This window comes from Pelmatolapia mariae, linkage group LG3_W, assembly GCF_036321145.2.
Source record: "Pelmatolapia mariae isolate MD_Pm_ZW linkage group LG3_W, Pm_UMD_F_2, whole genome shotgun sequence".
Classification (NCBI taxonomy): domain Eukaryota; kingdom Metazoa; phylum Chordata; class Actinopteri; order Cichliformes; family Cichlidae; genus Pelmatolapia; species Pelmatolapia mariae.
The window spans coordinates 10,868,476-10,892,581 of NC_086229.1; the positions used below are offsets into that span (position 1 = coordinate 10,868,476).

Here is a 24,106-nt window from a genome sequence, read left to right on the forward strand (position 1 = left end):
AAGAAGTCCAGTTTTCAGAAATGAGTCCATCGGCAGACAGATGTTCAGTCTTACTTTGTACACAGCTGCTCTGACTGGCTGTCTGCAGTCCAGCTCTGGTTCTGGATCTTTCTCCACACTGGGGACAGGAGGAGTCTCCTGATGAAGCAGACTGGTCCCAGTATGAGGAGATGCACTGTCTGCAGAACCAGTGACCACAGCTGGTAGAGACTGGATCCTTCAGGACGTCCTGACACAAAGCACAGCAGGACAGCTGCTCCTCCTCACAAACACCACTCCTCTTCCTCCCTCTGTGGACACATTTCATCATCACTAAAACTGTTGCTAAAAACTATTCAAATTTAAATGATGGTGCAGAAGTTGTAAAAGTGTAAAAGTGTTCAGAGTAAAAGTGGAGATACTTTTCTGTTTGAAGGCAGCGTTCAGTCTGGAAACAAAGTGATGCTTCATTGATTTCATCAACACTAATGAGCTGCTTTTCCTGTCTGCCTGTCTTATTAAACACTCAGTGATCTGCCTGCAGTTTGCTATGAATATATACTTCCTGAAAAGACTTCACAATAAAAGCCTTCTATCAGAGGTCGCTGCTTATATTCTTCAGGTTTTCCAGTCAGTGTGCAGATTAGCTTGGTTTAGTACATTTTGATTACTTTACAGAAGTAACTGATTAGTTACAGAAACACATCCAAGGTGAGCAGGTTCCCCTCCAGCATCAACTCTAAGCAGCTAAAACATGAATGAATGTAAGAAGTGTCCCAGCTTTCAGTCAGACTGTTCTCAGTGCTACATTACAGATGTGGTTTCTGACAGCTGCTCCAGCTGCAGGATCAAACACACACAGGTCCAAACATCTTTGTCTTTGCTGCTTCTTTATTATTGAACTACACAACATGAGGCCGGCACAGGGAGAGGAGAAGTTATTACAATCAACCCACCACTGACGCGGTCAGAGTCAGGGGGTCATGCACTGGGTCAACCCACTCCACCTCAGTCTGAGAGGAACCCACTGAACAGTCTGTGGGTTCTCCTGGAGACGAGCCTTTGTGTCCACACTGGCTCCAGTAGCTACTCTTTATATATTTATTCATTTATTATTTATCCATCTGTACTTGCAGACTTCCTCTCCCTGCCTATATAAACATGGACCCTCCCCTGACGCCCCCTCTTTAATAACACAAACTAATATATATATAGAGAGAGAGTTATATAACTGTGTGTCATGTGTATCTTTATTTATGCAGACCCGCTCTGAACTGGACTAATATTTTGCAGGCTTTTCCCTCTGAGTTAAACTAATCAGACTTTTCTGTGTGCAGCAGCTGTGAGATGAAGGCTCCAGGACGTCTACAAAGAGCTTAAATATTTCACAATATTTCCTAAGTTCAGTCTCAGGAGTGAAGCTTCACCACGATCATTTTCACAGCTCTGGTCTCTGCTGATCAAACTACAACTCTTAAAGGAGATGAAGTTTGATTTAGTTTGGTGCTTCTCCCTTCTTCAATGTTTCCTCAGACTCAGTCCACATGCAGCTGTTCTGAACTGTTGGTGTAACTGAGGAGTCATTGCTCCATAAATGATGGAGACAGGCTGAAGCTCTACCACCACTGTGTTTCACAGATACAAAAACACTCTTTCTTCTTCTTTAAGACTCAGCTCTTATCATTTGGTAAATGGTAAATAGACTAGTTCTTATATCGTGCTTTTCTACTCTTCTGGGCACTCAAAGCACTTTGACTTATCTATATGACATTTAGCTAAAGGCAGTGTTTTTGGAGTTCAGCACTTTATGCTTGCAGCCGTGCCATGAACACCTCTGTGGTTCAGTGTTGTCCTGATGGAGTAACAGCAGCCAGTATGATCCAGGCTTTAGCTGCTGGGTCTCTGTGTGACTCTCAGACTGTTTAACAGATCAGACACAAAGAGAATCAGAGCAGCTCTTTAAAGACAAACATGAACCCACTCAGGTCACACTTTCCCCACAGATATGAGCATCACTGTCCTCAAACAGCAAAAGTCTAACATTTGGATCTTTTCTCTTTCATTGTTTTCTTTTAATGAATCTTTGTAACAATCTGAGGATGTTTCAGGTCAGATTTATCCAGGAAACACAAACATGTAAAACAGACTCTGACCTCGTTGGTCCAGGTTCACCACTGAAGACTGGAGGGTGATCTTTGGACTGGTCACTCCTCACAGACGGACAGCTGGACCCTGCAGACTCTGCTCTGTCCTCCTCTTCCTCCATCATCATCTTCTTGTGGATTTCAGTCAGTCTGAGAGGTAAACCACAAACACTCAGTGAGTTCACATTAACAGGAGTCACTGAGTTACAGTCGCTGACCTCTGACCTGTCATGTAACCTAGAAACCAGGTCACATGATCCAGATCAGGGATCACAGAAACCTGATCTCACCTGCTGACTCTGACATTTGAGACCTTCCAATAACAAAACACAAAAAGGAGAAACTGACAGAACATTAGGAACAGCTCTGAGTGTGATACAGTCAGCTCTCTGCAAACTCCGACCTCAGGATGAATTAAAGCTCTTTTATGGGCTCTCAGACACTTTAGGATCACGTGATGTTCACACATGATATCTGTGACTGTCCTAGTGAACTTCATGTTGATGCAGATCTCAGCTCCTCATCAGCTCTGCTGAATAATCTAAAGTTTCTTTGACATCAGGAGTCAGACGCTGTCATGAACACACCTCCATGTTTCTGTTTCTCTGACACACTGAATTCAAACAGGAAACAAGGATGAACTTAAAGCTCCTGCAGGCTCTGACTTTAATACTGGAGACGCATGAATCACATGGTTAATCCACATTTGGACTGTTTTATCTCCTCAGTTTAAATTCAAGTTGTTTAATCATGAGTGAAACTAACACATCAGCTGACAGCTGTAATCAGCACCAATCAGCTGTCATTTCACATGCAGCTCAAACTCTTCTTTGTTGAATTGGAGAACTTTGTTTCTATGACTGTGTGAAACTCTGATCCACAGCAGAAAACCTCACCTGCACTGATGTTCACATGAAGTGGATCCACAGTGAAGCTTCTCAGTGTAGAAACACTTTGGAGACCTGATCATTGTCTCCATGCTGTCCTGACTCAGATCATTTTCTTGTTGCTTAGTTTTAGCTGTTTCTCCATCGCACTGTCATTTGTGGCAAGTGGAATAATACCACATAAAAACTGTTACAACTGCACACATGTTTAAATCTTGGTTTGTAACAACACACACACTCATCACACTTTTTTCTGATCTAACCAATCAGATCATTGCATTTGGCAACCACTGTGGCACATGTGGCACTCAGAGCTCAAATCAAACACCTGTATTAAATGTACAACAAATAGTAAAAAATGCTGTTTTAATTGGACACACAGCTGGAGCTGCTATGGCTAACTCAGCTCTCTGAAAGGATTCCTCTGCCTCTTCAGATGTGATCCCAACTCTGCTAACAGGAGTTCAAACTAAAGTAAACTAAACTAAACTAAACTAAACTACTAACCAACATCCTGAAACAAGAGCCAAAGCTTCAACTCCTGGATCTAACCCTGATACTCTCCCTGCTGCTGCTCTGAGAACCAGAATCTCTCTTTCTTTCTTTTGTCCTTCAGGAACATGAGGAGCAGCTCATCATCGCTTCATTTTAGTTTTTTTCACAGTCCAATTTCTGAGGAGGACTTTTCCATAAAAACGTGTTTCTGTGTTTCTAGGTTACACGATCAGTTCAGATCTGTAAAATTCTGAATTTCATGTTGTTTCCATGCAACGTGCTGAGTGTGTAACTTTAACTTTCGATCCGAGGCTACCGAACAAACATCTGGGACAGAGCCTCAAACACCGAGACTAACGGGAAACTTGTTTTCTCTTTTCAAACCAAAGCGACAGCAGAGCAACAGATACAGAAACATCCTTACAAACCAAATATTCACAGCATATTTCTGTTTGTGGCAGAAACATCTGTTTCATGTGCAGCAGCCTCACTCAGGGCGCAGTCGGCCTCGTTAGTCCAGCTGTGAGTCGGTTAATGTGAACTATGGAGCGGCAGATTTGTGCTGTTTGTGCTCGAATAAGAAAGTAAAAGTAACTAATTTCTACCACCTGTTTTGGTTCAAAGCTCAGAATGAATGGAATTATATTTTGTAATGATTGTGAATGCACATGTTTGAAATAAAAATGAACTGAACATTAATATAATAAATATCAGTAGATGGGAACACAAACTTTTAATTCTGATTGTTTTCAGCTTGAATCAAACACAGTTTGTCTGACTTTTGCAGCACGTTTCACAATATGAAGAAACATAATGTCACATGTACAGACCCGATATATGATTTAAAAACATGTGTGAGATTTACATTTACAGTTTATCCAACACTAATGAGCAGTCTGTACCTTTAAATGTAAGCTCTCTTATTCCTGTCCATCCTGATCTTTCTTCAGCTCTCTTTCTTTTTTGTCTGTTAGTTTTTCAGCTGATAAAAATGCTGCATTTGAAATTACCTGGCAAAATAAATCCCTGTTCCACTTTTAACCCACGACTTTGGCATACGTCGTCTGTATTTATGCGACATCTCCTGGTGATAAATGAAGGAACAGAAGCCTTTCATGTGTTTCTATTGATGCTGAGATGTTTGACGGCTCGTAGTGATGTGAAGTAAGAACGCCCCAAAAATGTGTTACACAGAAAGTACCTGTCATGGTCCTGTGACCCAGTGTTTATGTGTTCTCTGGGTTCATTAATATTCTTTGATTTAGTGTTAATACTGGTTGTGTTTCCTCTCCTGTGTACAGTGGTGGTTTTTGATACAGGCGACATGAACCACTGCTCAGGGCGGCATCGTGGTGGGGGTGGAGTCAATGTTGGCAAAAAAAGGTTGCTCCCCAACATCATGCCAGCACATTTTTGTGATTACATGCGCACCGATCAGTTTCCTATTGGTCATTGCGGGGAGTAAAGGCGCCCTCCATTAGTGAAGTACGCCTGCTGCTTGCTGCACATGGGGGAGAGGGGCGGGGCGGCGGGGTTTCTCAGCATCTAATAACCAGCTCGCAAAATAAAACTGAATAAAAACAAACCAACAAACACAAAAACTGAAGACATCATGATAGAGACTGGTCATTTGCACCGATGTGTTTTCTAAATTCTATACGAGAAAAGTGAGCGAGGGCCTCAGTGTACCTGCTGCTGCTGAAGTCTCACAACCTGTCTAAAGGGGAGGGGTCTGCTTACAAAGAGAGCACATTTCATTCATAATGTTGTCAGTCCAAACATGTTATGTATTAATGATTTTTCCTGGGTTGTGTGAAATCCCAGGAATAAAAAACCCTATACAAACTGACTCTGTGCACTAAGGTGTGGGTCTGTTAGGTTGTGTTGTGGTGATTCTCAGGTTGGGGGATTTGTGTTGATACTGGAGCGCAAATTTACAGCAACTGAAGATGGACAAGAAAAGGTCAAAGGTCAGATGTGTGATTGGATACTGGCAGCTATTATGTATCCTGAAACATTCATTAGTAGGAAAACTTCTGTTTACACTTGGCTGTGATAGTAAACAGCAGACAGACACTGATGTGGCTCATTGACTCTTTAGGATTGTGTTCAGCATAATATTTATTAGCCATTAACTGAAAGAAGAGCTGTATTGTTGATTTTTCTCCTCTACTTAAAAGAACAAACTAATATATGATATCGACTCATTACATGTAAAGTAAGACATTTCAATCCTTGGTTTTTTATAATTTTATTATAGTTTTTATTATTAGCTATGATTATAGCTTACAGTTTATGAAAACCCAACATTCAAAATCTCTGATGTAGCTTCATGTGTGTAACTATTGTCTCTGTGTCCCTCCCTCTCTCTCCTGTTTGTCTCCTGCATCTACTCAGTCTGTGTCTTTGTGTGTGTTTCAGTTTTATTCTGACAGTCTTGTGTCTCTACAGGATTTTGTTAAGTTGTGCGTTCTCCCTGTCTTGTTGTACCTGATTAGTTCCAGCTTTTTTTAAACTGAATTTCTCAGAAGAACCAACTCGAGGGATTAATAAAGTTCTCTCTCTGTTTCTCCTCTTTAGCCTTGTTACAAACACTACAGCTAACAAGTGGATTTTCCTGTTTTAACTCAGCCTGCAAACAAAGCAGAATCACTTCCTGCTGAAGAGACAGAGGGCGTTTCTCAATATGCGTACTTGTGCGTACTTGCGTTCTCGTGTACTCGTGATACGTCATCAGTCGGAGACCAAGTACTGTTCCAATTCGAAGTACGCATCAAGCCGAGAACACGGAAAAGTCCCGGATGTGTTCTCGATCCGCCCATTTTATCGAGCATGCATCGGTGTGGACTTGGGACAGCTATATATCCCAGAATGCATTTCGTCCAAAACTCAACAGCGGACTCCCGGCACATCGCCCCCCCCCGCTCGCGGTCTTCTCACTACTCAGGTTAAAGAAACCCCAGCAGCTGTCTAGTATTGAGTGTCCACTAGAATAGAAATAAAAGCGTTCTAACATCTCACCTGCTTGTTTTTATTAAGGTATGTACACGTATGTACATGTACACTATTTTTATTAATAGAGGTTTCACTACTGAGGTTAAAAATGATATATAAGTCACTTAGATCACTTCTAAATGTTAATGTTTGGTTTATTTCAGTGTTTTATTTGTTCCTGAGTAAACCGGTTTGGCTGTGATTAAAGTTAAGCTTCATAACATGTTACTCACAGTTAAATTAGGAGGGGACGGCAGTAAAAACTCCGGACCTGTGACATCATCACGTACGCAGGTGTTCCGACTGTACAAATCACAGGTCCGTGCTCGCGTACTTGAGAATTGAGAAACGGCCCAGGAGTCCGTGCTCGCGTTCTCGGCGGGTACGTACTCACCGAGCACGCGAGTACCTACTGGCGTACTTGGGCATTGATAAACGGCCAGAGAGTGAAAGTTTTTAAATAAGCTCGTTGCTGCAGCAAAGAGCAGCACAACAGTGAGACAGATTTTTAGCTTGTGTAACAACATAGCGCCACCCAGAGGTCATTTATACTGTGCAGGAATATTAATGGTCCCACTGTGAGCAGCAGGAGTTTAAATGTTGGACATGTTTTATAGAATAACTCAGTGACTTCCTTTGAGATGCACTTCAGAGACCATAAAACATCAAACATCATTTAAATGAGATAAACTGACATCAAAGAGTTCATGTTACTAACAGCTCACCTCTCTGCAGCAGACACAGGCTGGACTTTAAAATCAATGAGGAGATCTTTAGACGCATCACTCCTTAGGGACACACAGCTGGGTTCAGGTTTGTGTTTGCGTTTAGTTCCTCGTTGGTTCCTGTGAATAATGATGGAGCAGTGATGTGAGTGCTGAGCTGTGACATGGAGAAGAGTCATGGACAGTTAGAGATGGTCATCTCACCTCTGAGCTTTGGTCTGGCTCTCATGTTCCCCACACAGAGTGCTTTTAGAGGGAGGGACTCCCTCCTCTCTGTCCTCACACTGATCCATGCTGCTCAATTCAGCTCACACACACTTTCTACCTGCAGAGGAAACACAAATCATTCATGTGCACATCAACTGAGAGCTGCAGAGGTCACGTCTGATGTGTTGGACTAACATCCATCTGAGACACAGCTTTCATCGGTTCACTACAAAAAGTGTCACAGAGCCGAGTTCAGCCTCCAAATCCTCCATTACTGTAGTCGTCTTGATGCATTCTCAATCATCCAGGAAAGTAAATCTCCAAAAGTTGAATCTGTTCATCTGGACGTAGCGTTTTGTGTGAGAAACGTTTTGTCACTCATCCAGGTGACTTCTTCAGTCTCAGCTGACTGCAGGTTTCCCCAAACCTGCAGTCAGTTTTTTATATTTTTTTTTTATAAGGTTTAGGTCCACACAGATTAGCTTTATATCAGTAACAATGTCCAGGACCGAGCTGACTGCTTACAGAGTTCATGCTCTGACTGTTAGCTAAGCTAACTCATGTTAATGCTGATGTAAGCAATGAGAGCACTGAATTCTTCACCGGTGTTACAGTAGTGTTTTTAAGCCACAGAAAAAATCTTAAGGAAAAAAATGAAAATGTTGATGAATCTGTTTATCTGTAAGACAAAACTAGGCTTAGTTTGTGCTGCATGAAGCTGACAGCGTGACATTTGTCTCAAAACTGCTTGTGTGATAGATCCAGATGTTTTAGATATTTTAGCACAGGAAGGTTTTTGATTGGTGAAGCTGAACTTAATAAACTGAGTGTAAATGATGAGGATCTATTCAGGTTGGGATGTGTGGATTGAAGCACACGCTTGTGAGTCCTCAGATGAAACACACAAACACACAAATCTCTGCAGACGTGTAAATCTGTGGATCATATGGTTTCCAGTCGAGTTACTCTAGAGACACGTTTGTCTGTTAATGAGCTGAGATCTTTTATTGGGACTCTTCATCCAAGAGAAACCCTCCCTGTCACCTGTATCCATGGTTACTGACTGTCACCTGTGTGCACTGAGAGCAGAGAGAGGCAGCGCTGACGTCAGTGTTCTCCAGAATAACTCGTGACGTAATGACGCTCGGCATGCGTGTTTCTGTTTCTGTTCCTAATTACCCAGATAGCAAGGAAACATTGAAACAATGTTGAGTCAATATCAGGCGACGTCATTGAATCAACGTTGAAGTGTGACGTTGACCCAACGTCACTCTTGCACCCATTTTTAACGTTGAAACAACGTCAGGTTTTGATGTTGAATCAATGTTGAAACCTGACATTGATTCAACGTTATATTTTCTAACACTGTTGACATTGAAACAATGTCAGATTCTGATATTGAAACACTGTTGAGATATGGTATTGCTTTTCCACCTCTTTCACACAGTTGCTTTTTATTGAAAAAAACAAAAAAGGTCAATAGACATGTATCATTTGCAAAATACTTTTTTAAAAGACAAAGTTTCCTATTTACATTTCTATGTTTCACGTTACTTTTTATTATTTACTCCGGGATGGGGATGGATGATGTGCGTCCTGCGTGCCATCCGTACGATCTGGATCATATCTGAGCCATTTCTGGACTGCTTGAGCAAAGACCAACTCAGACATAGAGTTCGCCCCTACCTGCTGCGCCAGGCCATCTAGGACAAAAATAGACACACACACAAAAAAACAAAGACAAAAAAAGGGAATTAGAGCACATGAATAAGCTCTTGTTAATTGTCTTCAGCAGTGAGAAAGTATGTAAACTCCTAGGCTGATAAACATGAAAGTCACCAGGCGGAAATCAGCAAACTGCCGCATTTGATTCCCAAAGAGCTATAAGCTGAAAATGTGATATGTCTTAGCATGGTGTGCCGTGTATCCTTTAACAAAAAGAAAAAGAAAAAGAAAACATAGGGCCCTCAGGCTGTACAAAGTGTACAACCTGAGGACAAAACAAGCCGAAGACCAAAGACTCCATCTCCAGATTAACCGGACATGAAAGTCTTGTTATTAAGAAAGACAAAGTAATATAGCAAAAAACAGACATAGGAAATGTGAAACGCACCCAGCACATCAATTGATCCCTTTATTTTTCACTTTAGGCTCATAAAACTACAATAAATGTTAAAACTTACCAAATATGCATCTGCACAGCGCTGTCTCTTTAAATGCCCTTTTTTGCTTTGTCTGGTCCTTGGTTTTTTTTCCCCTGCCCAGTTGAGTACAGAGGCCAGCTCCTTTGTAATGGCATAAACCATTACACGGCGGACTCGCACCTCCAGTGTGGTTCAGCAGCACCAATCAACGCAAAGCGTCTCACCTATAGACACATTTTATGAGATGGAATTAGTGTGTCTCATGTCTTAAATGTGTATGCAAGTGCTTGTGTGTTTACTTCATGTAATTGATGATAGAAACATGTCTTTTAGTTTTCCCTAAAGCCTGATTTTCAAGTCATACAAAGAATAAACCAAAGTATTGGCAGTACAATGTATTTCTATTCCCTTTTGTTGGATATTCATTTGTTAGTTCTTCTAACTGCTAAAAGTGTTTACTAGTTTTTGCCTGTCACATATATTTGTTATACCATGTAAACTGTGAAATTCCAAGATTTTCAAACTTGCCTTGTAATAGTGGCCTCACAGAGTCTCTGGAATCTACAGAAAAAAAAATCACAACAAGATGACATTCAGGAGTATAAATTGTTTTGTTTTTTTTAGATAAGAGTACAATGACATTGTGATGCAGCTTTAAAGCTTTTTAAAAAGCATACCATCTATAGGGAAGACATCAGACTCTGCATGCTGGCGAGATCGCAAAGCTGTGTTGGTTTGTGCCGGAGTGGCGAAAGGTGCCGGGAGCTGGGTGGGGCATTATGATGGTTGCTATCAGTGGGCTGGGGGGCAGACTGCGGAGTGGTGAGGGCTGTTTAGAAAAAGATAATTTTTTAAGTATTTAAGAATACAGACAACTTGTCAAAAAAGTTTCCTTGTGTCAGACACAGATATGTACACAGACACTAGACAGTATTTTATTACCTGGTATTTTCACTCGAGGGGCCCGGGGAAACCGTTTTTTTGTAGGCTGCTCATCCTCTGAGTCCGTATATGTGTACAGGGGATTTGGTCTAAAGAAAAGAAATTAAAAACGGTCTTAAGTAATTGTAAATATGCTTTTGGCATATTGTTTCCGAAAGTTAGTTTGATTTCTAACAACACACACAGGAAACAGAGATGTGCAAGAAGGTGCAGTATACAATGAATTTTTGAAGTGCACAAGTGTACACGGCTTTGCATTTTTAAAAAGTCTACAAACTTCCACTTTTTGGACTATATTATGTGGTGATATTGCAGTATGCAAGCACCACAGATATGTATAAAAGACAAGATCATAAATTCTTAACAATCAAATATATGTTTGTGAATAAAAAAGTTTTACTTGTGCTTTCTTTTAAGACTGGTCTGAGTTTCAGCTTCGGACTGAAGGTCAGACGTATCACAGCGTTCACGTGGATATCTCTGAAGACTGCGTTCTGCTTCGTGAAATGTGCCTGGAAATACAAACACAATGTATGGCCAGACATACATTACGTGTGGACAAAAGGTGCAAACGCATAGAAAAATCAGCGGTTTCAAAAATACGCTGGTACGTGTGGACGTAGCCTTATTCATTATTTAAGGCACAAACGGAAAGTCATGTACGCGTGCAACGTAAAGTTAGGTCAGCGTGCAACGTACAGTCACATGGGCATGCTGCGTGAGCATTCAAACTGAGTCTAAAGTTTTCGTGTGCGAATTGAAGCGAGTGCTCTCCAATCATCAAAAGTAACAAAAAGTCATTGAACACGTTTATACAGTTAACTTTACGTTTATCAATCATGTATCATAGATTTAGAATTTTTTGTAGTACTAAGCAACTACAGAGCGAAAGTCTGGGTCAAGCGCCGAAGCGACGGCAAGAAGAAAGGAAACCTCGAAGCGTTAAAGCTAGCTTTGTAAGGGAATATAACAAAGAAATTATGAAACGAAAATGTTTTCTTTGTTTATATACTTTGTTCGCAGTGCAATTTATTTGTTGCCGGATTGTAAGAAGTAGACACAATTTCGGGCTCCCACATTTTGTGGGAGCAACGTAAATAACAGTAAAAAACTCGTTAATGTACAACATTAACGAGTTTTTTAATGTTATTCAAATGCAAACATGGAAATAATGAGTAGGGGAAAAAAATCATTCATTCTTACCTTATACTAATCGTGGTGCAGGCCAGTGCAGTGCATGAACTGATGCCTTCTCCGGTCAATTCCGCTGAGAGTAAATCAAATGTCCCGCTCTACTGTACAAGACAATGAATACCTGGGGGGATGTACCAATGTGAGAGGGGTGCTGCGGAATAGTCCAAGTGATCGCTGCTTCAATTTCCCGGTCAACTATACATAAATTGCACGTAGACACGATTTTTTAAAGCTGGTGAACTAGACCAAGTCATTGATAACAAATGAACAATAAATCTACGTTCTCTGGTACTTTATACCCGATCAGTTGCAATGCAATTTAATGCTCAACTACAAATCGATGGTTTTTGATGGTGACCGGAGCCGAATGATCGTCAACTATAAATAGACGTTTTCTCGATGTTGTTGTTGTCACCTGGTCGACTATAAATAGATCAAATATCAATGACAAAAAAACAACGGTGAATCAACATTGTTACAACGTCTCTATAGTAAGACCGTCGGTTTACCACAGTATTTCAACGTTGTTACAACATTGGCATTTCAACCCCGACCATATACGACGGTTCGGATGAAAAATCAACATAGATTCAATGTCGTCTTGCTATCTGGGAAATGTGCTGTAAAGTGCACTAAATCTGAAAGCAAAGAAAAGCCTGTCTTTGGCATGATATGGCTGTGATAGCAGCTTCTAGCAGTGTTTCTTTATTGAATAAGAGGGGGAGATGTTATCAGAACCAGTGATGAACCCAAACTTTCTGTCCTCAAACTCTTCATCAGTGCTCACGCTGAGTGTTACTTACTGCTCCTCAGTAATGCTGGATTAGACTGAAACACAGCATAATCAGCTGAACTCGGCTTCTTTCTCTCAGCAGTGCGCACACAGAGAGCCACTTCTCTCTGCTCAATCTGTGACCAATAAAAGCTCATGAATCTGTTAGTGTGTTAGATTCATACACAGATGCCTCTCATTGATGTGAACTGTTGCTGATTTCACGGAGAAGCATAGTCAGAGCTGCTCTTACTTTGGATCATTGTGGTTAGTACGTGACTCACTGGCTGTGTCTTTAGATGGAAGTTAACACGCTGTTAGTCCATCAGCCTGCATTGTGTTCATTGGCCAATGAAATGACAGCAGTGTGATTTTGTTCTCTGTTCCTGCTGCACAGATGATCCAGAGGAACTGTTTTCCCCTCCTTGTTTAGGATGACTGCAGTAAAATTCCGTCCATCCATCACTGATCCCAGCTGAGCCAAAGTCAACAAGAATCCACGAGAATCCTCCAACAGCAGACATTCCTGATGCACACTGATTCTACTCACTCTGATCACTTCATCTGGAGTTTCCTCACAGCTGCTGACATTATTTAGTATGAAGTCATCTTCATCACTTCAGCTTTTTCCAGGAAACAACAGCTGATCTGTGTCACTCTGTGTGTTGTGTGTCCTTCACTCAGTGAATCATCAGGCTGGAACCGAGCAGCCATATCAGTAGGCCAGCTAGATGCTGAAGTACCACGACTGCAACTTATGGACACCTGCAGTCATTCACTGTCCCACTTTTAACCTGCGACTTTGGCATACGTCATCTGTTTTTATGCGACATCTCCTGGTGATAAATAAAGGAGCAGAAGCCTTTCATATGTATCTATTTAGGCTTAGATGTTTGAAAGCTTGTAGTGGTGTGAAATAAGAACACCCCAAAATGTGTTAAACCGTGCCTTTGATGCCGCCCTGAGCAGCGGCCCATGTCGCCCATATCAAAAACCTCCACTGTACACAGGCAAGGAAACTGAACCATGATTACGAAAGAATATTAATGAACCCAGAAAACACATAAACACTGGGTCACAGGATTATAAAAGTTACTTTCTGGCAAAAAGAAAGTTGCTGGTACTCACGCTGCCCCGATGTCATGCCAGCGCAGTATAAAAGAGGAGCTGAGACGTCCTGAGGGTGGAGCGCTCATAACTTAGACCTGTGATGTTTTGATGTGTGTTCACTCTCCTGTATGCATGCAGTAATAAATAGCTTGAGCACAGCTCTTTCTGTGTTGCAGACTTTTATCAGAAAATTCCACAACAACATCATGATATAGACTTGTAGTTTGCACCGATGTGTTTTCTAAATTCTATCACACACATATATGTGAAAAGTGAGTGTGAGACACTGATGGAGCTCATAGACTATTGCACTTCTGTTTGCTGCTGTTTGTCCTACATTTCAACACTGAATGAACCCTGAAAACGTGATGGCAGGTGGCAGATTGGAGTCCACATGAAATATAGGCTGTATGACGACTGGAAAATATAGATGATACAAATATGCAGCCAAACATTTGTGGACATGGATAAACTATCTGATCCAAAAAGCAGGAAGTGACACAGCTAGAAAATGAAAGTGTGTAACAGCTGAAGTCAAATGTAATGCAGAGTTGAATCTGCACTTGGATCCATGTGTGAAAGGTCCACATGTAGGGATCACATGAGTCCTGATGTTTGTCAGTGCAGCTTGATAACTCCATCTACTGTGGGCTACATATACTGGGCTGGTAGCTCCATAGTGTTGCAAAGAAACTATTCAATGTGCAAAGTTTAAAATCAGAGGCTCTTCTAACACAGGAGCCATGTTGAGTTTAGATCACAGCGACCACCGGCAGTCTGAAATGGAATGAAGCCCATTGACAGCCAGCAGGTCTAAACAGGAACGCAGCCATTTGTATGCGTGGCAATGATGTGGCTGCAGCTGACACAGGATTGGTTCAAACTAAACATCATTTCACAGAGTTCACAAAGAAACTCACGTTTTTATCTTTGAAGATGATCATAAAGTAGAATTGATGGTCCAGCAGACAACAGCAGGAGGTTTGAGCCCTTCTGATGCAGCAGAAACAGGATTTGGAGGAAGATGTTAATAGATTAGAAAGAATTGTACACTGTGAATCAATGCAAGTCTTTCTAGATAGACAGATCTTTAATAATCCCTCAGGTAGGTTCCTCTGGGACAGTCACAGATAGAGACTCCAATTCTGACGTCCTTTGAAAGTTTTCATCACTCGTCATGTACACAGATGTTAATTCTACATATTCCTAGTACTGAACTCTAAATCAATATGACGAAAATGCTCCTACTAATCTGCATATATGTTGATATCAAATCCTTTTCCAGCACATGGATAAATCTCTATAAATCTTTCAGTCTGATCAGAATGGGCACAGTGTTGTTATTGCAGCACTCCCTGATGTTTGAAAAGCTAAATGTCCATTTTAAAGTGCTCGTGTGTAGGATTGTGTTTCCTTCCTTTGTGCAGTTCTTACAGTAAACATGTTTGAATGTTTCCTGTTCCCCTGATGCTTCTTCCTGTTGGGTAAAGTTGGTTTGAATAACATGTTCTTATAGGTTTCAATGAACTTCAAACTGGGATCCACTTACAAAACTGTCTCATTTTATTGGAACGATCCACATTTGCATCCATTCACGGTACATTTGACATCTGAACACGTTTGTACACATGATGAAAGGGCAGATGGTGTTTGTGTGTCCTTCTTAAACTTAGTGTGAATGTTTCATCATGTAGAACTACTTAGAACAAAGTCTTTGGGAACATTTGGAGAACACGTTTAGGAAAGTAACATCCTGGTAGAACATTTTCTTAAAGCAAAGCAGAGCTGCAACATGACTGTGAGGATTCACAATAATAAAGTCACAATACTTTATTATTATGAAGACTAAAGTGCACCTTAATGCTGCCAATGAATACACATGTTCTTTGTGACAGCATGAGTACAGCTGACATGCACCACACTGACCCCACTCGCCCCATTTCTTCATCCACTTCTTGCTCTTGTGCTTGAAATGAGACGCAGACGCAGCAAAAGTCAGAGGCTCTAAAATCCACAAAAAGGGGGCTTGTTAGATCAGGATATTGATGTGATCCATAGAAAACATGGATAATACACCACTTTATTTGAAGACATCTGTAGCACTGCCTCAGGATGTTTCCACAGACTCCTCTGTGCACCTAAAGAAAAGGTCAAAGGTCAGCAGCACATGTAGTTGGGACAATTCTTCAGTCACACAAACTACACAATTATTTTCCTCCAATTAGGACTTTTCACTTGCAGAAATGGTCCTGTGTGATTTGTAGGCTGTGATATAAAAACTAGTTCCTAATGGCAGCGATTCACTCAGTAAACATGTGTTTCCTTCACCAACCTCACACACAGATCCAATAAGATCAGGAAGTGGGCAGTATAGTACAATATGTGTTATTTTGTACTGTGCTGCCCAAACTAAAGATCTGCTGAAGTGTTGGAAATGATTCAGATGTTTATTTTGGACGATACAGCAGAAGATCAGACATGAAAGTGGAGAAAACACAGAAGACCTGCAGCAAAGGGTCAGAGGTCAGACTGGGCCACGTGATTCAACAATGAGCCAATGATCATCAAGTAGTGACTAAAGCAGAGCCCTGACGTTCTGACATTTATCACACAGTTAGAACAAATGTCTGCTGATGACTTCATCTCATGAAATGACTGATAGATGTCAATTCATTGATCAGCTGAGCTGCTGATCTTCATCGTGCACAGAAACATTCAGCTTGTTTCAATCAGTAAATAACTCCCACTACTCTCAGTTTGAACTGTTCCCACTCAAAATGCTGTCAGAACAATGATCATTGTAGAACTTCACAAACATCACGTGTTGTTTTCCACATGTAAGATCAGCAAACATACAGAAACTTCCTGTTGCCACACACGGCCTCTAAAATCTCTTCCACGCTTTCTGTCTGAAGTCCACTCTCTGTGTCGGATCCACAGGAAACATCTTATTAACATGGTTTTCAATGTGTCTCCTTCCAAAAAGTCCAACCAATGAACAAATGTGTATATTTGTGGAGGCCGAACAAAAGCATGACACATTTGTCTGTTTCTATAAACTGGTGTCAAACACAAATATGAAGAGTTTCATTGACAGACTCCAAAATGCCCCCGCAGTGAATCACAGGGAAATCCTACAGTGTGCAGAGAATCTTAATGGCTCCAACATCAACACATCCACAATGTTGGATCCAGTTCTACCTCACAGAGTTACTAAGACACACCCTCTGCCAGCATTACAACAGCTCCACCTGCTTCACCTGCCTCCTCAGCCTCTGTACACCTGAAGAGAAAAGAAAGGCTCCAAAAGCTCAAATCTACAAAGGATTCATGAAGTTTCATCCAACAAGAACATGTTTGCCTTCCACAGTGTGCTGTTAGACACCACTGTACCTCTGCCATTTCAAAAAGAGCAGCTTGGGAACATTTTGGCTCCAAACACTTTGTGTTTAACTTCCTAATCTTTGTTTTCTTTGTGAACAACATCTGGAGCTTTTTGACTCATAGAAACATCATTTTGTTCTTTAGATGACAGCAGATTGGGACTGAATAATCAATCACTATCAAACCAATAAAGATGCTGATTTTACAGGAACTTTGTTGGAGAAGCTGGAAAGACATGAAACTGGTGGAGATCCCAAACCAGTTGATAGTGCTGATTATTCCAAATAAAGCTGTTTTCCATTTGAGATGACTTTCTGTCCTGATATATAATAAAGATGTTGGTTGTTTTTGAGCCCCTGTATTAAAAGTAGATCCAGTTTAAAGTCAGCTTGAGTTTGATGTCTTTATGTCAAAGCTGCTCATGATGTTGAGCTGCTGATGGAATAAAAACAGTGAAAAATCTGCCTCAATATAAAAGCATGTAGTCCAGACTTAAATGTAGCCTATTGTTAGCTGAGGTCCACACACAGTGTTTGACAGTGTAAACTGTGTGAAAGGGCTGCTGGTGGAGCTCACTAGGATGAGCAGGTGACCATGTGCCACGAGGTGGAGAGCAGCTGGCCTGGCTTTGATTCTGACCACGCCCCCTTTCTCTCTCCCTCTGCTTTGCTGTCACTTATCTTCACTGCTCTGTCCAATAAAGCTGAAAAAGGCCCCAAATCAAAGAAATCTGCTGCAGCCTCTGAAATGTCTTCTGTTTCCTTCCCGACGGCTTTTTCACCGTCAGCCCATCAGACAGTCCAGCAGCATTTATGATGATGTCATGATGTTGAAGAGACTGCTATGGTGGCCTCCCATGACCCCCAGCCTCATCTACACTGAGATGCAGACATTTGAAAACAACTGAATAATAGTCCAACACAACAGTCTGTGTACAGACACACACTGAGCTTTCATAGAGTCAAAGGAGTCAATCAAACACAGCTAGTTGAGTCATTTCTTGTGTGAGTCTAAAGTGAATCTAATATTTGAAAGTCCACTTCCTGTATTTGTTGTTGAAGACTTCTTCAGCTTCTTCTCAAGGACATCAGCTGCTTGTTTGGCAGCAGAGGCAGTTAAGAAGCTTCCTGAAAAACACTGAACAGTGAGTTCACTGTGGCATATGACAAATTCAGCTTTCTATGTGCAAATGTGTCTGTGTCAACCTTTCAAATGCTGTTGAATCCAAAACATCAGCGGCTCCTTGGCTGCTCACTTCATGCACTTCTGTCTTTGTGACAGTCCAATGACATCACAGCTGTTTCCACCCCCAGTGTCTCAGGACTGGACACCTTTAAACATGTGGAGGATCAAACAGCCGTCCAGCTAAACATACATGAAACTATCAAAGCTGACAATCATTCCAATAACATCTAATGCTACATATATATAGACACAGGACTACAAGGAAATGGCTCTCAGCATCTGGCTGTGGGAACAAATGAGTCCCTGTTTGTCTTCAAATTGTGTGCATGTTTTAGACGTGTGTCACATGTAGAAACACAAAAATCCCACAATGACACAAAGATGTGTTTGACACAACTGTGCAGCTGCAGTTGTTTCTAATGATTCATTGAAGCTCTTCTAACATTCTGGAGACAATCAGTCCATGAATCTGTTCAACACCACAACAATTTGACTTCAATGTGAACGTTTGCCATTAAATAACCTTCTTCATCCAGCTGACAGCATCCTTCATTCTATGATATGAACAGTTCCTCCTGTTGATGACAAACCTCTGACATGATCTGCTTGAGGAGCTTTTTCATGTGAAGCTCTCTGAGCTCAGGGCTAAGTTGCTGTGTTTCATCTTTAAGAGCTGCTGCCTCCTCGCCGTTCTTCTTCTCCTAATGACACCATTTCTGCTTCAGATCTTTCACTGGGCCTAAAACAGATGAAGAGTAGATCTACTGCTGTTCACTGTTTGTGTCAATATGTAGAAATATGAAAGACAAACACAGCACATACAGAGAAATGTAGACAGGATGTGCAGCCAGTGCAGTAAATGGTCTAAATATCAGCTCTTTAGAAAATGATCCTGATGAACATGAAACTAACATCCAATGAGAAACACAGCTTCCTTGTTTCATGTCCAATAACAATAAATGAAGAGCTAATAAAGAGCTATTCTATTGTAAAATGCTGAGATGATTATTAGACAGAACCCAGCGGCTCACCAAAAGCCTGCATTGCAAATCTATATGAAAGTAATCTATGCTCATATATGGCAAAATCCTTCAAGTGTCACTGTGTTTTTCATCTGTGCTCTTGTTGGTTGGACAAGTTTGTAAATGACAAAGAGCTCAGTGGACTTTGCATCCATCAAATCCTGTTAGATGTTTGTTTTTCCTTCACAGCTTTGTGATGAAGGCTAAAGAACAGAGATATGAACTATTGCCAATATGAATCCTGATGCATGACGTGGGCACAGACCCACCAAAGCAACACTCAGCTCACCTCATTCCAGGCGCTTGTCTGCTGGAGACCATGAGCCTTGTTAGTCACACATTAGCACCGTGGTAGGAAACAGCCTCCATCATTTCATTAGATCTGAATTTGGACTGTTTCCCTCTGGATGAGAACCAAGTCTGTCAAATCTATTGATCCAACACAAACTATCAAACACATTGGCTCACAGTCAGATTGGCTTTGTATGGATGGTGTAACAGGGGCTGGGAAAGGATGCTGAAAGCTGAATATAATACAGAACAATAACAGGACATATAATCATGTAGAAACATGATCTTCAACAGGCACACTTCTATTATTCATGATCACAAAGAACTTGTGCAGCCCTGATATCAGCCCTAATATATGAGTGTGTTTGCCCAAAGATTGAAACAGCATCAACATGACAGCTGTAAGAAATCTTCTCTCAGCCTTGTTTGGCAGAAGATCCCTGCAACAAAGATTGTAGCTGAAAGATGACGTGTGTAAAGTTTGTCTTTGGGAGGGTTGAGGCTGTTTTTAGACCTTTGATAGTTTCAATCCAGTTCTGAAAGACAGAAATAAAAACAACATCATTAAGATCAGATCATGGAGCTGTTTCCTGCCTTGTTTCTAGCTTCACATTACAAGACTTTACTACAATAAAGATGCTAACATGTATCTGTAGGAACAACATCATTGAATCTAGAACAACTGGAGCCAAACCAGTGGCTCTGCTGGGATCACTGGTGAGCCAACACTTCCTTGTTGATGCAGATTTCAGGGCTTCCTGTTGCTCCTCCGTTATAACTGTTCTCTCTTCTCAACACATGATGACACAAAGGAATCAGCAGTGACGAAGATGATGCTGAAGCACACATTTCACACATATAACAGAGCAGTCCAGTTACACACACCTCTGCTTGACATTAGGCCTCAAACAAAGACACAAAACACTAACTTGACTCTAAATAGAAGAAACTGGCAGCTTTTTCTGTTCTGTGCTTATTTATATTTAGAAGAAAGAAGGAAGAAAGTGTACTTTATTGATCCCCGTGGGGAAATTCCTCTCTGCATTTAACCCATTCACTCAGTGAAGCAGTGGTCAGCCTTTGGGCGCCCGGGGAGCAGTGTGTAGGGACGGTACCTTGCTCAGGGGTACCTCAGGGTAGCTGTTCAGGGGAATCGAACCCCCGACCTTCCGATCATGGGGCCACCACTCTACCTACTGAGCTATCCCTCCCCACACATGACACACATGCTTCTCTTTGTGCAAACACACATCGCACTATAAGGGTAACCTAGCACACAATGATTGGACAGCACAGTGATGATGCTGGGAGATCCTATACGAAGCAACACAGAAACACTGAGAACTTTAAACATTGATTATATTGAGATAAGCAGCCGACCCAGTCTAGATAAAGGCGAGCAGCTGGGACCGCTGCTGCAGCAACAACAGGTTTCAGTGTTTCCATGTGTGTGTGTGTGATGTCTTTACTTATACTGGTCAATAGACTTTAGTCAACACATGATTGAAAGGTGTTACACATGAAATAAAAACAGTGTTTCATCTTTATTCCTCTGAAGCAGCTGCATTATAACCAATCTGCTCCTTTGTGGCCTTTAAAACAGCTTAAATAACTGTTGTTATATTTGTTTCTGCTCCTCTTGGACAGACGACTCTTGAAAAGACATTTTTGAATTTCAATGTGACTTTAACTGGATAAATACGGGATATATAAACGTCCCTCTGCAACAAACTGATTCCAGCTTCTACCTCATGATAGGAATGTTTTTGTGGCTCAAGATGACCTGATATCTTTCATGATGGAGACATTTGACACATGTTTCACATATTATAGACCAACAAGTTATTCATAGCAGTTTAAATACGGGGAGTCACTTTTGGGCCCAGCAGATAAAACAGAGCCAATATTTCCTTCTTTATTTAAGTGACGTGTGTCACAGATGTGACCTAGTAAAGTGTAACTGAACATTAGTAACGTTATTAACACTCTCAGCTCGTCCTTGTTCCAGACCTGAAGATCCTCTTCTTTCATTCAGCAGCAGCTTCAGGTCTCTGATGGTCCAGGGCTTGTTGCTGGGAAACAGCCCTGCTGGGATGATGGTGTCCTCACAGAAACAGTCAGTGATGCTGTTGATCTCCATCACAGAGCACGTCCCAGTCTGCAGTCTCAGTCCTGCAGGGCCTCGCTGGCTTCCTGACTCCACCCAGTCAACAACAGGAAGTGTTTGCAGGAACAAAGTGAGGCTGTGGTCAAACAGGAGTTTTTATCTCCTGGCTCTGACTCTCACTGCGGCCCCGCTGCTGTGTCAACATGTGTTTGTGCTAAACAATGATGGAAAGTGTTATAAATGACTTGTTGGCCTCTGATCTGTCACAAACAGCTGAAACGTGTCTCTCATGAGTCACATGAAGGTTTCTGACAGAAAGGACAAAAAGTAGCTGCAGTCAGTTTGTGTCATTTTTATATTTATTCATCTGGGAGAAAAATCTGAGGGACATTAAAATGTGTTTTTCAACAGAGACAAGAACATAAATATAATGTCACAGGTAAATGAACATATTTCAAGTAAACAGCTGGACTGATCAGGTCCAAACACAGAGTGATCAACAAACAGCTGTCATATCTTTATATATAAGCTCTTTATAAATTCTGTTCACTGCAGTCTGTTTACTAATAATGTCAAACTGTTAGAAACACAGAAACATCAGAATCGTCTTTGTTGACATAAACCTGTCTGGGATCCTTTGTTGCTCTTTTGATGCAGAGTTACATTATAAATATAAAGAGTTATTTCAGAGTCTCATCAGTTTTCCTGCATGTCTTTATTGAACACATCAGCAGGGCTGAAGCTCTCATGTTAAACACACACTGATCTATGGACACGTTCATGTGTTTCTAACAGCATCATAACCAGGCTGTTATCAGCTGCACTAACATGATGTCACACACACTGAATGTAACAGTGACATCATCACACAATCAGCTGTGATTGTTTCACTGTCATCAAACTAGTCAACAGGAAGTAGAATCAATAGAAACAATCATTGACTGACAGCATGTCTGATTGAAATAAGTGCAGATTATGTATGAAGTATAACTGCACACAGTAACTGTGTTACAATAAGGACTTAACAGCGCCCTCTGCTGGAGTGTTTCAGTACTGCGGTAACTAGAATACACCACCTCCTCCTCCTCCTCACACCACCTGCTACAGCTCTACTCTTCTATGACTACAGTCATCCACAGCACTGATGTGAGGTCACATGGTTCATATGTAAGGAGCACAGAGACGTCCTAGCAGCTGACCTCAGGTCAGTTTAATGACTGTGAGCAGCAGCTGTGTTCTTGTCACTGTGACAGGGAGACACTCTCAGACACAGCGCTCATGTCAGCTTGTTCTCATGCAGGAGGATCAGGAGCTCCATGTTTGTCTTTCTGTTTGAATCATGATGTGTTTGTGCCATCAGAGTCTGTCATGAGTACTCAGGGTTTCACAGCAGCTCTTCTGGATGCTGACGAGGACTCCAACCTCATGTTTCACCTCTCTGAGCTTCTGATGTCTGTGAACACTCGTGTTTCTTCTCTGGGCTCATCTGGACAAAAACACCTTTCTGTGTTTGGCTCCAGCCTCATTGTGACTGACAGGAAGTGTGTTATCCATGAGCTTCTTTGTTTCCTGCTGTGTTTCCTGTCTGTGGACAAACACGAGTGTTTCAGCTGAGGACTTGGTTCCTTCCACCTGTCCATACAGGACATCACGCTGTCTTTTCTCTTTAAATGCAGCTCCAGGTCCTTCCACGTGCTGCTCTGTATTTGTGCAGTTTGTAGTGTGTCCTGGGAAACGTAGCACACATGGTGTTCTTCTGCTGTTTCCTCCTTTCACTGAGTGTGAAACACTGACGCTGTGCTGTTGTTCACAGAGCTGATTCTAGCTGCAGCTGGACTCTGTCATCTAACTGAATGTGTTGGTGCTGATCACGGGGCTCTGAGGGGGGAGCAGCAGGAGGACTCTGGATGCTGACGTCAGTGTATCTGTGGAAGCTCACACAGCGTCTCTGTCATTCAATATTGTGCTATATATTGTATCTATGCAAAGATGAACAGACTGTGTGTTCACTGGTCTCTGTGCTGCTGACTGCTTTGCTGCAGCTCTGATGTCATCATCACTCCCTCCTCCACCCTCAGCAGTCCCAGCATGCTGCTGTGGTGCACCCCACCCTCACTCTACACCTGAGCCATAGACCACACCCTCCACCTCAATATCCACCACAGTTTTCTCTGCTATGGAAATGAGATCAGGAGGAAATCAATATTATTATTATTTAATAAATGCTCACATTAATGTGGGCTTATTTGTTTCATATTAGAAACATTAGTCGAGTGTTTTTAGTATAAAATGGTGAAAGTCCCTCTTTTTGCTCCTCCCCTCACCTGTGGATGGGCGGTGCTGTTACCGTGGTGACAGCTTGGATGTGTTTCAGTCCTGCCTGGTTATCACTGCAGGAATCTTTACTTTCACATTTATTACAGGTAATAACTCTGATTTTTCTGTGTATTATGAACTAAATGTATCCTGATACACACAGAGATGGATGAGCAGAGGTCACATGATGAAAGAACAAACATGGAGT

At 41.6% G+C, this 24,106-nt stretch overlaps 1 protein-coding gene and 1 long non-coding RNA gene across 3 annotated transcripts in view; both read right to left on the reverse strand.

Annotated features, from left to right (window-relative positions):
* LOC135932478 (NACHT, LRR and PYD domains-containing protein 12-like) overlaps window positions 1–7,547 on the reverse strand; it is a 67,281-nt gene extending 59,734 nt beyond the window's left edge. The window contains exons 1-4 of the mRNA XM_065469961.1: window positions 7,429–7,547; window positions 7,225–7,344; window positions 2,133–2,273; window positions 55–290 (exon numbers count right to left, since the gene is read on the reverse strand). Of these exons, the coding sequence (XP_065326033.1) occupies window positions 55–290; window positions 2,133–2,273; window positions 7,225–7,344; window positions 7,429–7,517 (586 nt within the window). The 5' untranslated portion in view covers window positions 7,518–7,547. The remainder of the gene's footprint in view (window positions 1–54; window positions 291–2,132; window positions 2,274–7,224; window positions 7,345–7,428) is intronic.
* A 1,486-nt stretch (window positions 7,548–9,033) lies between these two features.
* On the reverse strand, window positions 9,034–11,775 carry LOC134624208 (uncharacterized). 2 transcript variants are annotated; one of them, XR_010093475.2, is made up of 7 exons: window positions 11,721–11,775; window positions 10,918–11,029; window positions 10,518–10,606; window positions 10,253–10,404; window positions 10,104–10,136; window positions 9,615–9,799; window positions 9,034–9,134 (listed from the first exon to the last, which is right to left on the reverse strand). It is a non-coding gene; the product is annotated as an uncharacterized LOC134624208 (long non-coding RNA). The 2 variants fall into 2 exon arrangements; XR_010093474.2 differs by lacking the exon at window positions 11,721–11,775 and having other exon boundaries at window positions 10,918–11,135.
* Window positions 11,776–24,106: the final 12,331 nt, after the last annotated feature.